Genomic DNA, 15,457 nt, shown 5'->3' with positions numbered 1-15,457 from the left:
GCGTTTAAATGAAGAACTGTGTCCACAACTGTGTGCACTTAAGAGCACAGTACAATGTCTGTGGCAAATAAACTAATAAAAAACAATACCTAGGAATAATAGACTGTTATAATAAACCATGACCTTTACAGAAGTGTAATGAAGTCACGTTATTGACAAAGTATTTAAAGTGTAAAATGAGTCAGATCTGGTATTCTGTATTGACGTCACAGATTAGGTTAATGCTGAGGGAGAAAAAAATCCTGCATAACTTTTGAATGTCTCGTTGTTGATATTAAGGCATCAGATTAATTTACCTAGGTTGCAACTGCCAGAATTACTCCTCAGCTTGTGTGCCCCAATACACTTTAATTTAAATTTAATTTTAATTTACCTGAGGGTTTCCATTTAATTTCACTTCCATGTCATTAGTTACAAGTGTTTTTTTTAGTTTTTTTTAATCTGTCCCTAGTACATTCACTGTCTGGCTTGCATTGTGTCTAGTGGAAACCAGGCCTGATCAGGGCCCCTGAGCCGCCCATCACAGCTAAAAGCACCGGGAAGTAGGAAGGACCTTTATTTGAACAGGAAATGTTTTTCAAGGAACTTTTTCCAGTAAGAGTGAAATCAGTGACGTAGTCTGCAGTAAGCTCGATGATGGCTTTTCCCCTCAAATATATATTTTGCAAATTCAACTTGAGATTTCTGATAATTTACTTTTGACACAAACTCATGGCCTTAAGGAATGACATTTTGAACCTTAGACAACTGCTGCCTGGAAACTGCATGTCAGTTTAACTCAAGAATACCCCTCAAAGTGAGTTTTGTTTTTCTGCCTGTTTGCCACAGAGACTTTTAAAGCAGCCAGGGTGATAACCTGTGTCCTACCTTTTAATATAACCAGATTGAACTTCCCTCATGTCTTTCCAGGCCTCTTCCTCATCCTGGGTCTGATGCTGTACCCAGCGGGCTGGGGCTCAGACAAGGTCTTGACATACTGTGGGCAGGACGCCTCCCCCTACAAGGTGGGCCAGTGTTCGCTGGGCTGGGCCTTCTACACCGCCATCGGGGGCACCGTGCTCACCTTCATCTGCGCCGTATTCTCTGCCCAGGCCGAGATCGCCACATCCAGCGACAAAGTACAGGAGGAGATCGAGGAAGGGAAGAGTCTCATCTGCCTGCTGTGAGACCCGCTGCCTTCATCGCCAGCCGCTGTCTGGAAGTCGGGCCTTTGAGTTCAGGCCTCCTCTCCCTCTCTCCCTCTCTCTCTCTCTCTCTCTCTCTCTCTCTCTCTCTCTCTCAACAAAAAAAGGGATTAAGACTATTTACCACTAAGACTAACACCCTTAACCAGTTTGTTGGTTTTATTTGTTTGTTTGTTTTGTTGAAATTCCCATCCTGTGTCAGGCGTTTCTCTTTGTTTTGTTTTTATATAATATTTGTACTCTAACAACTTTTAATAATATGGTGGTCAGAATATGGTGCCAATGTAAGCTATACTGATGCAGAGATAATTGTAAATAACTGTGTATATAATGTACAGAACTAATCACTTCACAGACAATTGGAATTGAATGGAACTTGGACCAGCAGATTTCTGCCAACTAAACATGGGCAGTGGTTGCCTTTCTTCACAGAATTGCGCCTTGCTAAAGTCTTTTTAAGAGGAAACCACTATTTGCTAAATAAACCATCATTCAGCATGGCTATGCATTCATAATTCTTGTAAAATGCAGAATGTAAGCCGGGGGGGGGTATTTTCTCTCACCTTTTCGAAAGGTGACAATTTTAAACCTTGCAGTGGTTTTGGTTTCTCACTTGAGGAGGAGTTTTCTCAGTTTTGCAGAAGCTACCTTCTCTGCAGCCCCTTCAACATGAGCTCCACCGTGCAGCTGGAGCGCTCCATCCCAGTCCACCGCTCGGCCCTTGGCTTGTTCTCCCTTCTTTTTATAGGAATATGAATGCAAGAGAAGCTGTGCACACACTTCAGACATCCTGTGAAAAGCAGTGCATCAGGGAAGACCATACATCTTAAGACATAAAGGACAATACCAGGCGGCATTGCCAATGACTACTTGCATATTGTTGGAGGATCGAATATCTTTTTCCACATGCCACTGCTGCCAAAAAGGGAAAAGGAAGCAAGTGCTTCATGTCTATTTCAAACCCTCCCCCATCCACCTCTCACGTCAGACGTCCCCTGACCGCCTGCAGCCCCACTCACACAGGCACTGATTTTCCATCGCTAACCACAGGCAGAGACTGGTGTTTCGAGCGCAGTCAGTGCTGAGGACTCCTGCCAAAGACAATGGTCTCCCGGAGAACACCTCTCTGCTGATGTAGCACTTGTCCCTGGTCCTTCACGCCATCGATGGGGAATCAGGGCAGTGTCTGTGTGCACTGCTGCACTGCCAGTGCTGGACACACTCATATGCAGGGTGTGGGTGTGAGTATCGGGGCATGTTCTGGAGGCCTGTCTGACTTTTTGCGGGGGTTGACTGTTGTAGGGGGGGGGGGTTGGGTTGTATCATTAAGAAGTATTGTGTCTGTCTGCATTTAAAATCTTGGCAAAAAAATCAGCAGCTTTCAGCTTTCCTTGTCAATCTGGGAAAACGATTATATAGAACTCTCTCCCTCTCTGTGGGCGGTGAACTGGGGGGCTTTATTGAGTAGCCAGCAAGTTTCCAGTCCGTAGCACAATTCCACACACAGCAGCCTCCCCATTGTATTGTCTCTATATCGCCCACCCTTTAACTCTCAGTAGGTCTGGGCCAGTGAGGGAGAGAAACACTGGCAAAGGCCTCGTGCTGCCTGCTGTACCAGAGCTGAAGAGAGCTGGCCCTCATCATCAGCACTGTATCCAGAGAACTGCTCTTATGAACTCAGTTTAATCCCCCCTTGCCTTCTCCTTGCTTTTTTTTTTTTTTTTTTTTTTGGACAAAACAAGTTGTCAGCACTTCAGTTTTATGGGGGGAACCTCACACTGAACTGCAGTGCCTGGAAAAGCCCCCGTGAACTGCTTTTACTGTTTGTGACTAAAATCCCTAGGCCTTCACAGCTCCGTTACTGTAGAAGCTGCCATGGAAAAGCAGTGATGGCTTTGCATTGTAGTCTACTACATATCTGACTACAACTACCTGTCTAGCCCTTGAATCAGTCCAGCGGACTCCTTCAGCCTTGTCGTTCTCTGCCAGACACATTCCTAAGCTTGGTACTGGTAAATCGAGACAGTTCCTCAAAATCCGAGTAGGTGCTGCTCTAAAACGGACTCCGCTGCTGCCTTTCTGTGTCTGGATTTGAGCCCGTCCCACTGGGTGCTGTGACGGGCGGAAATAAGGTGCAGTAGCTTGGTGCGGGAGACAACTGGTTTGGAGAGCAATGGGCCTGAGTACCAGCATGCTCAAATCAGGCCACGTCGGCAAAGTGCCTCGGCCTTAGGGCCATCTGGTTCTGTACTGAAGCCAAATGAGATTTAAGCAAGAAAACAAAACCGGATCTATTTATTGTATTCTGTATGCAGGATGAGTGAGTTGTAATAAAAGGCATTTCTCGTGTGCGTGTGTGCGTGTGGGGAGGCGAGCAGGAGTGAGCTGTTCCAGAGGCCGCAAAAAAACACTGTGAATCTGTATTCCGAAATAAGAACAGGTGTCTAATCCTTAAAATAACAAAAGATTATTTTAAGAGCCTTCTGCAGCCTCCTGTGACCTGTTATTAGTCAGAAGGAATTTGAAATGGGATATTTTCTGTTATACCAAATGTTAGTCGTAACAATAGGCATTTGTCATTGAATACAAATATGAAAAATCTTTAATTCTGCTACACTGTGGGAACATAACATGCCTTTTATCTTGGTTTTTGTTTTGATGTTAGGGTTACTTGTGTCTCAAAGCAATAAACTCACATTTAAATGTAGGACTGTGCATGTCTGAGTGTGGTCTTGCAGTTAAACTCTGTATTATGTATTTTAAAAGTGGCTGGAAAGAGTATCCTGGCAGAGACCGTGGTCCTGCTTGTTCGGAGCTTCTGATCTGCAAATGAACGTGATCATCACAACCAGCGTCTCCGATCAAGGGCAAGAGATTCAGAATCAAAATCAATCAAACAAACAAACAAAAAAAAACTTAGCAAACAAAAACAAAGAACATTTGTTTTTCTGCAAGTCTTTGAACATATTTAGCAATTTGCTCCTGCAAAGAAACAAAATCATTCTTGAAGGTTTGTACCATAATATCCTGAAAGCATGTTTTTTCATTTTTGTTTGTTTATTTTTTAAACTTTTTCCGAATTGTGAGGTGGTCCTGTTGAACCTGTGTAGTAATGCAACTTTGTAATTTCCTTTCATTTCACACATGGTTTTAGTTGGTCTTTAATGTGTTCATTGTCTGTGGTTGTGCCATTTTGAATCATGTACTGCAAGGTGCCATAACCATTGCTGTAAAATGTAACATATTTTTTAAATAATATATGTGTATACTCCTAATTATGTGAGAGATGTGCAATATCCTATCATTGTGCTTTCAGTCAAAGTGGAGAAAGGGTTTGTGACGAATGTAGAAGCTAATTCTGTAGTGGCAGCGAGGGTTAAAGTGGAAGACCTCCCTTTGCGAGGGGAGTGGGTTATAGACTGGAACCTGATTGGGTTTCAGAAAGAAAAGAAAAAAAAACAAAAAGCTAGGAGACACCAGCATTAGTTCAGGAAATGACATCAGTTAAAGTCATTATGGGTTTGGGGTTCCTTTTTTCCTTGTATTGCAAATCAATTTTCTTCTCTAATCACCAAGCATTGTACTGGACAGATTATTCCTGCTTGTAAAGTATTCTTGTGATTATAGATAGTTACATTCATAAATCTGATATGCCCCTTTATTCTTATGTTAACAAGATTAACTTTGTTGCCGCTGATTCAATGGCAGTAGATAGAATATATTGTGCGTGACTTGCAGGGCGAAAGCTTTTTAAATCTATACCTGACACTGTGGACATCCTAGGTAAAAGGAGCATTGAGCACGGCTCTCTATATGCAATCCTGCTAAGAAGGCCTAGAAGATTCACCTAAAAACAGGTCCCATCTCAGGTCTGTGGGGGAAGCATTGAACCGTGATTGTTTACCTGAGACTCCGCATCTCGCAGAATGTGTGTACTGTGAAAGTAGATCGTGCAGTTGACCAGGATCTGGAATATGGACTTTTCCATACTGAGGCCGCTGTGCAGAATCGTTTCAAGGTGTTTATCCGTTTGATTTGCAGTGTGGTCCACACTAACAAGGTCCCTTTCTGACTCCCCCACACACCATGTGTACTGTACGTGTAAACAACAATGAAGATAAACATACTAGGGTTCATATTTTTAGATCAGCCGTTTACAGAACATCTTTATTACTTGTTGCTTAATATAAGTACTACAGTCGGCTCCACGGAAAGACGGGGGCCCCTGTGAGGCTGCCAGCCAAACCCCTTCCTCCACCTCCTCTGTGCCCCAGGACTAAGATCAGAGCGCAGGCGGTCTGTGCCACGCTCCCGTCACTAAGGCCTCCCCCGTCTGCGAGTCCTGCGCATTGTGGGCATCGCTTATTTCTTATCAGTTGATCTGAAAGCTGTTGTGTTTTTTTTCTGGGAAAGTTTTTTTTTTTTTTTGTATTATTCTTAAAAATTACCGTCCTTTGTGTGCTTCCGTCTGACCATTCGTTTGTTGGCTTGTTTTTATTTTTTATGTTGTTCAGAGGATTCATCAACCACATGTGCACATGCATGTCACATTTCCATGATACTGAAAGTGATTTATGCTGATTTAAAAAAAATAAATCTGGTCTTGTTTTACAAAATCACATTGCAGTCTTTCCTTGCATTGTTCTGTGTCTCCTAGATGAAGTCATATTTGAAGAATGGCTGGTGGACTCCTCTATATGTGGTTAAATACATTTGCCTTAATTTAGTCCAGTTGTGGAAGATGAATATTGATTTGATTTAAACCCATAGTCTGTATTTTCTGGTGTAAACACTATAATGTGAAACAGGCTCGTTTGCCTCCCTGGATGCAGTGTGGTATCTGTCCGATTACTTCATCGGTTGGTGAAGTCACCAGCTCACTCGTGTAGCAGCATGTTTGAAAAATTGGGTCAGGCATGTTTTTATTTCTAATATTTTACTGCAATACCTTCTCGAAGTATCAGAATAAAACAGCCTTGGTTTCCCCCTCAAATGATTTGAGTGTTGGAGTTAGATCTCTCTTTCTCTAAAGACTGAATACTTAATGAAAGGGGAAAACTTTTTGTTTTTGGTGCGATACAGCATTAAGAAAAACATCTTTGCTATACTCAGTCTAAAACTGGTTCTTGTAGAGTAAATACTATACACAAATACAATCACTAAAGTGTTTTTCCATCATAAACCATGTATACCAGGGGGTAATGTTAATAAGTGTCCTCATTCTCCAATCTTTGTTTAGCAAATAAAAACATTTTATGTTGTGAAAATCTCAGGAATGCAGAAATACATACAAGAATAAGTTCTAATTCCATAAATTGGGAGCTGTGCTCCACACAGTGTAATTCTGCCTTCTGGGTGTCCTGGGCTCAGGCGGGCTGGCGAGGCCGCTGTGACGGGCGTGCGCTCAGACATAATCCTTTGTTTAAATTCCAAGGTTTGCCGGGGTTCTCATTCGATTCGGATTGTGTGACGATGTACTTCTCAAGACAGAATCATAATATTTACAGTCTCCAAACAAGAATGATACACGTCAGATAAGAGCTGGAAATGCAGCAGCTGTTGTCCCATACGGAGAGCTCGTCAACGTTTCATCTCAAAAGCCATATTAACAAAAGACAACAAATTGATTTACACAATTTCAGCATTTCTTTGGGGAGGTAATTCAGGAATATCCAGATCTTCGATATACTGTAATACTATTGTCTAATTTCAGTAAAAGCAATGCAGGACAGAATCGTAGAATAAATCTGGGCAGCGGGGGAGCAGGCTAACCCGGCTCGCTCGCTCTTTCCTGGTCTGCCTCAGCGCTCTTTCGAGTACGATTACAGTGTCTGATGGTTCTACACTGTAAATGAAGGCCTATCAAAGCTATATAGCAGCAAACATTTAATTTGTGGCTCTATTGGAGCTCAGGCCCAGGCACTCAGGGGTGAAGCTGACCTAGCAACTGGGTGTTTGGAATTGCAGGTTAGTGTTTATTTCCTGTTCAGCCTTCAAAGGAAGGAAACAGACAAAGTGCTCATTGCAGCCCGGTGCCTTTTCATTTCTCCTATCTGTCAGGAGCCAACCCTCCTGACCCACACAGCGCAGGTCCTGGAAGCACAGCCGTGTGATGATTATATAATTATATATATATATATATATATATATATATATATATATTATATATATATATATATACACACACACACACACACACACAATATTAAAAAAAATTAAAAAAATGATTCACTGCCACGCATCACAGATTGCATCTCTGGCCATAAAAAAAGTAATCCCTACAGGGATACAGTTCAGAGCGCCCGTGTGCAAAGTAAGATGTTGCCTGTAGGGAAGGTTATAAGGCAGCAACCCGGTTAGGAGAAACTTTGGTCAAATTGACACTGTAGTGCAGTCCTGACAAATGACTTTTAACAAATACCTAGTTGGAAGGTTTGCGCTCGTTAGACAGAGAGCGAGAGTTTGTCTGTGACACTGTCTCACACTGACCCCTGCTGGCACCTGGACACAATGAACACTGCAGCCGCCCGCAGCTCGCTGGGCTGATAGGAATCCACGTCAGCCTCCTCTTGAGAGGGCCTGGAATACACACACCAGCAGCGAATGCACCACTGCGCCTCCCACGCTCGGCTCCCATTCCCAGAAACACGAGATCCACCATAAGACATGGATCCTCACCTCCACCGCAGGCAGCCTTTGGTTTCCACGCTTGCAAAGATGCCTCCTTCAGAGCAGAGCTCAGCTCCTGTAACATGCATCATTCCCTGGTATTTGAGAGTAAATTTAAAAACAAATCCAAACAACTGCTTGATTTGGTAAGCCCAGTCTGGATAATCACTCAGTTTTCCAGACTGAAGCCTGAATAAAAACCGAGCTGACAGTTTGGTTTCTCATGTTGCCCTGGAGTCTTCATCAGGAAGGCCTGTTGAAAACCTCCCAACTCAGGAGGCAGGGTGGGCTTCAGAATCAGAAACCTAAGACACTAATCCTGAACTCGTGGGGGCTGGAGTGTGAGCGTGTTCCCACAAGAGCCTCCAAACATGGCTTTACACACCAGACTGCAAATCAAAATGATCAGTAGTTTCAGCAGTGACTTTGAAATATTGCACAAGTTTAATAAGCGGACAAACATTCTTTGCCAGTGAACATATTCAAAGACACCCAGACCACAGGCGGGGGGGCGGCTCTGCTCTGCACATCTATTCAGTGATGATGTCACAGAAAAACAGAAACTATTCCACAGAAGAAGCTAACATTGGGAACAAATGATGAAGTTGGCTTTATATTTTTATTTGAGACTTTGTGTTAATACAATAAATATACAAAACTGAAACTACTTGACATGCGACAGAGAGAGGGAGAGAGAGAGAGAGAGAGAGAGAGAGAGAGAGAGAGAGAAATAGAAAATAAAGAGTGCATTTGTACAGTACAATGAAATTCAGAACAATGGCAGACCAATCGTCAATTTTACAAAATATACAAATATCCCTTTATGTCTTTTAAATACTCAAATCCATAATCACAGACCAACTGACCATTTTCGTTTTCATTTCAGTGTTTAAACTACACACGTCCCATTGTTTCAGAAATAAAACTTCAAAGCCAAAGCCACAGTCCATCGCAACACAGATAAATTCACATGGCATCAGCCTATCAAACTCTCAGTTGTGGGTCGTCTGACTTGAACCAGCTATGACATTGTTTCAAACAAACTGAAAAACACGGGAACATTCAGGTGCCATTCTTTAAGTTTTCAACAAAAGGAAAACAAACTCTTGCAGTAGCTCAACAAATGCACACACACACACACACACACACGCACACACACGCACACGCACACTGCAGAGAAAGGTGAAAAGAAAGCACTATTAGCTGAATTTTTTTTTTATCACTACACATTCTTAAAACATTCTGCAGCCTTTCATAATCGATCATGAACTGTTAAAACCGGTTCCATGGATGAAATGTAAATGTTTCGATGTGTCACACAAGCAAGTGAAGGATGTTACTCTACCTGTGCTGCTCTCTATATACATCGATCTAGTGTTAAGTCACATTGAAGGTGTATACATAACACCACATGCTGAACATGGACATCTCCTGGACTGAAATGGAAAGAGTTCTTCCAGAATTTCACTTCCAAGTTCAAAGGACACAGCCCAGCTATTTCAATGCTAATATTGCACAGTAGAAACACTACTGTACAGCTGTAAATCATATGCCACGAAGAGCATACTGTGCATAAAGACAAATACTGAAGAATAAAACACTGAAGAAAGAAAAAGAAAAAAGAAAAACTATAACCGGAAAGTAATTCAACTTAATAAGTCAACCTAAGGACGGTCACTTGAGACCCGTGGAGGGAACCTGCAACAGTCCACTCACTCAACAGGGGAGAAGAAAACCAAACTCTCCTTGGACTGAAACAGAAATGCGAAATACCATTTAAATAAATCAACCTTGAAAAATAAATGAAACCAAAGCTTGAGCATGTGACAGTTTTAAATTTCCTCTTTTCCCGACCACAACTTTCAGAAACTGGAAAAAATCAGAGTCACAGGCAGCAGTAAGCAGTGACGCACTAGAGTGCAGGGAGCCGGGCTGCTAAACCGGACTTCTCTGCTCGGCCTCACTTCAGTGTTGTTCTGCTGTTTAAACTCCGTGTGCAAGCCAAAATAAATGAAACACAAAGCCCTGTTAAGTATATTAGGCAATTGTCCATGCATGTGAAATACATATCCTGAGTATTACTGGTTTAAATACCTTTCTGAGTGAGTTTTCATTATGAAAAGGCTGGAATAATTGTTTTGTTTTTTTATATGCTTGATTTTTCTTTTTAACACGTGTATATACATGGAAGGTTAAGGTTGTTCCCATTTTTTATTTTTTATCATCATCATCATCATTATTATTATTATTATTATTATTTTTAGAAAAGTCTTTCATGTAAAGGAATAATGATACAATGATTTTTTTTTTCTTTTTTTTTTCCCAACATACAAGGTAGTTAAAAGTGGCAGCAACCAACAATTAGATGCATGCTCACTGAGCAACACAGTGGACACTTGCAGACTCGGACAGACAGGCCGTGCAGACCGAGGACAGGGACCTGGGACAGCTGAGGAAACCCTAAGGAGAAATGGGCAAAACTGTCTTAGGTTGACCAGAGATCTTCACGAACCCCAGAACCACAAATAAAAAATGAAACATCACAGAAAATACAAAAGGACATACAGGCAGGAGTCTTGTCAAACCCAACACCGATTGCTACAGTCACTTTTTATTTGCATGTGCATATACAAAGCTAGACCAAGCGACAAGGATTATTCAAATGACAACAAGGTTGTTAAAGAGGGGTCTGGAATTAAATAGCTGGGCTTAGAAATACATCTTTCTTTAGTGGGCAAATACTCATGAAAAATATTAATACTTAAAACATTAAAAGTCCTAAAGTTCTCTTACTATGCCTCGCTAATCTGCACTGCGCAGGGCTGCACTCCCTGCGATGGAAATGTTTAAGACAAATGTATGTTTTGTGTGCGTCTGTGGGGTCAAGCCCCCCCTCTCACAAAACAAACTGCACCTCTTATTTCCCCAACAATACACACATACACACACACGCATATATATATATATATATATATATATATAAAGAATAATTATCATTTGTATCAGTTGAGTTGCGATTCTGAATTGTGATTCTGTCAATTAAAATGGTCAAAAACAAACATTTATTTAAAGATGCCGTAACAAAAGAGTCAAGAATTGTATCATTTAATAATATTAATACATGTTTAGAGATGTTACGTGTTGAGGAATATCTAAAAGGTATTTGTTTTTAGTACAGTACAGATTTTATGACTGAAAACAAGCTTCTGGATAACAATTGCAACACTGTGGATGCGCACGCATGCTCTGGCAAACCCTCTACGCGTATAACGGACACCTGCTCTGGACAGCCAGGGCTGCCCGATGCACTGGTCACTTCTAGACGATGCTGATGTGTTGTCCTGGGTCTGGAACCGCGGCGCACATACAGCTCATTGCCTTTTCGGTTTCCTGGACACCAAAGAGAATCCAGAGTGTTTCTTTCAGAGGGGTGCTTATTGTTATACTGGCGTCTGTCTGGTTTCCTACACTTCCACAGCAGTGTGGCAAAGCACAAGAGAGACGCTCGAGGGATTGCCAGAGCTTTAGCAAAAGCAGTCTCTCAACAGCACTGACGACACTCTGTGCCTTCTGTTACCAGGAGTGTTTCAGTGTCACCTCACGTGTGAGTAAAGCTGATGGATACTGAACTATTATTTCAGATGTCATTTTATTAATTTATGCTTGTTGATTACATAATATCAACAGTACTTATACTGTTAACTGTTTCTCATTAGCAAAACGAGTGAATGCCTTTAACTGATCAGGCACAAGGTTTTGCATCAAAACGGGGACATGGAATCCTCAGTTTGAAAATTGAGAGAAAAGGAGCATTAAGCCACGAAGCAATACCGTTAAAATCCGGGATTAACGAGGACCAATCTGTGCAAATCCTTACATATTCAGCCAGCATTCAGTGTTCAAAATAGTTTTGTTTGTTTGTATTTTATAAAAGACTTTGTGTAGCTCAAATCAAAGATGCTGCACGTCAAGAGTGAGGATCGATCTCAGACCGCTGTGTGTCAGGATGGGGGTCAGTTGAAATGAATCAGTCAGTCTAGTGAATCCTCCCTCTCCCTGCTCCTTTACAGCTGTGCGGGAAGGAGAGTAAACAGCTCATCTGTTTCTGCAAAACAAACGCTGTGATGACCGTTATCGCCGTCCCCTAGCTCCTTATCCGGGGAAACCAAAGAAATTAAATAAACCAAATCAAAAATCAACAACAAAAACAAACAACAAAAAAATATATATATTACCTCATTTTAACATGAACGCTCATGATTAAAACTGACAAGCTTTTGTTCATCCGAGTCTCGGCCCATGCACGTGTACATTAGGGGGCGAGGGGTTAGAGACATGCCGAGCGGAAGATGGGGAGGTCGGAGTCTGTTGACTGGAGTGCATTAAAGAAATGGGGGCTGAACAGAGGAGGACTGCGTGGAGGTGGGGGGGGCTGAGTGGCCGTGGTGTCGGGAGGGTAGAGGTCAATGCACCCAGTCTGCTCAGATCTGATCTCCTTTGAAGGCCCCGCGCGCTGCGTTGGTGGCCGCGCTGGAGGCCGCATTGGCCGCCGCGGTCTGGACCGTTTTGTTCGCCATGACGCCCGTCGCAAACTCCTGCTGAGCCTTCTCGAAGCTGGCGCCCGTGGTCCGGTAGAGCCCGTGTACCTGCGAGGGACAGACGGACAAGCGCAGTCATTAGCAGTACATTTATTTACAGTTTCCCCACTTAAATGCATCCCGGTGAAAGATCTACTGCAGATTTCAGCCTCCTTCCCTTACTTCACCTCCCTAAAACGCACAGAAAATCAAGCCTTAAAGACTCCCTTTGGACAGGATGGCCAGGGGCTGAATTAGTGCTTTCCAGGGATCAGTTTCCATGGCAATATATCTTTCATCCTCTTTTTTCTGGGTTAATCAGGACTGGTCTTTCTTACAGAGTTATGCTCTGGAAAATGTGATTCTGAAAACAAACTCGTATTGTTTTAATGGCACAGATACCTACCCTTTCATTGAAATTATATAAAAGAAAGGCCAAACAAAGCAAAAAAACTTGGAAGGTTGGCTGTTTGACAGAACAAAATGCGTGCGATACTGCCACCTTGTGGAGGGCTGTGAACTGTGGCCCTCTGCTGATGGGGAACAGCAGCCTCAATTCACAGCCCGTGGCCGGATTATGGAATAAAGCATATTGGATCAAATGATTTAATGGATTGCTAATTTACAATGTCAATTGGCAAGAGGAGCACAACGCTGGAGAGAGAGATGAAACCCAAGCGACTGGTTTCCGCTCTGCAGTCCCTGCAAGTACCCAAGATCATACCACTACCAGTGAAGTGATCTGGTATCAACAAGACAAGTACAGCCCCCCATACAGTTACTGCTTCAGAGCACAGTGGACGATGTCTTTAATTTCCCCTTGTGTGTTTCAGAAAATGACGCTCAGCTGTTTGAGTTGGTCAGCATCTTCAGGATGTAGTTTAGGAAGAAAAGTATTTGTCTCACTCCATTAAGAGACTACAGATTGGAGGCCTATAGACACAAACTTTTCTCAACTTGGTTATTTTCATCCATCCATTCATGTGGGCAGGTCTAAAATTCAGCACTGACAACTTAAGGATCTTCATACATGTGAATTAGTCAGATAAGGTGTATGGAAAAGAGGGCACTGAGCTTCCTACCTTTTTAAACATGATTAGTGAAATAACTGCAGAGGCTGTGAAGAGGGCGGCTATGAGGATCATTATTATTCCCACAGGAATATTCTTGTTGAGGCCGGTCAGCGCCGAGATCCAGCCGCTGCACACAAACACACAAGACAGACACCATGAGACAACGCAATTCAATGCAAGGGATAGAGTGAAAACATGGCAATCATCATCAGTGTTATACAAATATTAATTTTGGTCTTTTTTTAATTAAGTCTTATTAAGACTGATTATAAAATACGTACTTCAATGGCAAGGTTCTTCAATGTTTCCTCAGTGTAAAATAAATGGGAGCATTAGAATACATAAATACAAGGACAAATGTGCACATACTCTGTATATATGAAAAACTGGCTGCAAATGTCATGTAATTATGCTATAATATAGGACTGCCATGTGAAAGCACATGAAACCTGGAAATGCACACCATGAAAAATCACGGTCAATTCACGGTTCTCACACAGCTAGGTAACGGAGATATTTACTAAGACTTAAGAAAAGCTGGGGGGAAATATAATCACTTTAATCAGCAATGTTTGCAGACACTTCACCATTTAAACTTACATTTACTGTCTACTTACCAGTTGCCCCATCCTGTAATACCGATGGCCTGCAGCACGTGGACACCAAACTGACAGATATATATAAAGAAGAAGACAAAGAACCTGAAGGAGCTGTCACTCCTGCAAGAGAGAAAAACAACCCAGCGTGAGAGTGGTCACTCTGCGGCTCTCACAGCCCTGCCCTCCTCCTGCACTCCAGCAGGAAAGACAGTCGCACCGAACAGACGGGCTTCGGGATTTAGCCATTAGAGCACCTGAGCCAACTAATGGTGAAACATCGTGCTAGCTGTGCACAATTGAACATATTAGTCAATAATAAAAATGAAATGCGTCTTTTATGGCTAAAAACGTTGAATTTCAGACTTCAGTCCTGTTTTGCAGTTGTGCATGATCACAAGGCACTGTGTAAGAGATAAATCGATGTTCGTCTCACCTGAATGCCCCATACAGGGGTCTGTACCAGCAGACGAATGAGCACGGAGTAAAAAGCATGAACCACAGCATAGCCAGCCCAAAGTCCACTCCTCGCGCGTTATCCACACAGAACCAGGCCAGGCAGCCAAAGATATTCACAAACAGCGTGCCTGTGTGAACTGTGGACAACAACAGACATTGAGTAAATATACAAACACAGGGCATGAACTACAAAACAAAGGACAACCAACACATTAATTTAAAAGAGAAAAAAAATAAAGGAAGGTAAGTATTTGACAACATCGAGTTTTATATCATTGATCAGGGATGTTTTGTAGCTTCCCCTGCTGTATGACAAAGAATGCACTGAAACCCATCACTGCCCTCGAGCCTACGATTACAGACGGAGAGAAATCACATGAAGTCAATCAATGATCTTGAAGACCACGCGATACTGTGCCATGATGTGAAACGTGCACAAAAGGGGTGTTGCAACGACCGCAGTCGTACACTCATAAGGACCGAACACTGTACTTTTCTTCTTAAAAGAGTCAATGTCAAACTAATAAGCAAAAAATGTGCACAGAAGAAATGCCAGCACAGATTCCTGTGGGGGAACGACTTAAAGACAAAACAAAAAGTCTTGTGTATCCGCATTGAAGGGGATATTCTGCTGCACAGAACCTGTGTGTTATCTGGTAACTGCCAGTCACTAGGAAATTCTTTGGTACCACTGACACTGGAGCGAGCTCTCAGACAGGACCAGGCTGGCTGGAGATGAAAGGATTTCGTCCTTCGTCTGGCTGACCTCAGAAATACCAACTGCAAAACCTGTATGCCAAAACCTGCCTCAAACAGAGACTATCTTGGGTCTGATAACAGGACAGATGAAAAGGCATAAAATTAGTTCCAACTGCTGTTAAAATGTAACCCTAAAGTCT

General features: G+C 42.4%; 2 protein-coding genes across 3 annotated transcripts in view; one reads left to right on the top strand and one right to left on the bottom strand.

Annotated features, from left to right (window-relative positions):
- The window catches only part of LOC136755412 (LHFPL tetraspan subfamily member 2a protein), a 53,951-nt gene extending 48,148 nt beyond the window's left edge, over nucleotides 1–5,803 (top strand). For both annotated transcript variants that reach the window (XM_066711976.1, XM_066711975.1), the window contains one exon: nucleotides 910–5,803. In XM_066711976.1, the coding sequence (XP_066568073.1) occupies nucleotides 910–1,166 (257 nt within the window). In that variant the 3' untranslated portion in view covers nucleotides 1,167–5,803. The remainder of the gene's footprint in view (nucleotides 1–909) is intronic.
- Nucleotides 5,804–8,453: 2,650 nt separating this feature from the next.
- scamp1 (secretory carrier membrane protein 1) overlaps nucleotides 8,454–15,457 on the bottom strand; it is a 29,082-nt gene continuing 22,078 nt past the window's right edge. The window contains exons 6-9 of the mRNA XM_066711974.1: nucleotides 14,536–14,695; nucleotides 14,121–14,222; nucleotides 13,513–13,630; nucleotides 8,454–12,499 (exon numbers count right to left, since the gene is read on the bottom strand). Of these exons, the coding sequence (XP_066568071.1) occupies nucleotides 12,335–12,499; nucleotides 13,513–13,630; nucleotides 14,121–14,222; nucleotides 14,536–14,695 (545 nt within the window). The 3' untranslated portion in view covers nucleotides 8,454–12,334. The remainder of the gene's footprint in view (nucleotides 12,500–13,512; nucleotides 13,631–14,120; nucleotides 14,223–14,535; nucleotides 14,696–15,457) is intronic.

The sequence above is a fragment of the Amia ocellicauda genome, chromosome 8, assembly GCF_036373705.1.
Source record: "Amia ocellicauda isolate fAmiCal2 chromosome 8, fAmiCal2.hap1, whole genome shotgun sequence".
Lineage (NCBI taxonomy): Eukaryota > Metazoa > Chordata > Actinopteri > Amiiformes > Amiidae > Amia > Amia ocellicauda.
Note: the sequence above shows the minus strand (reverse complement) of the source record. Positions and strands in the feature narration are given on the sequence as shown.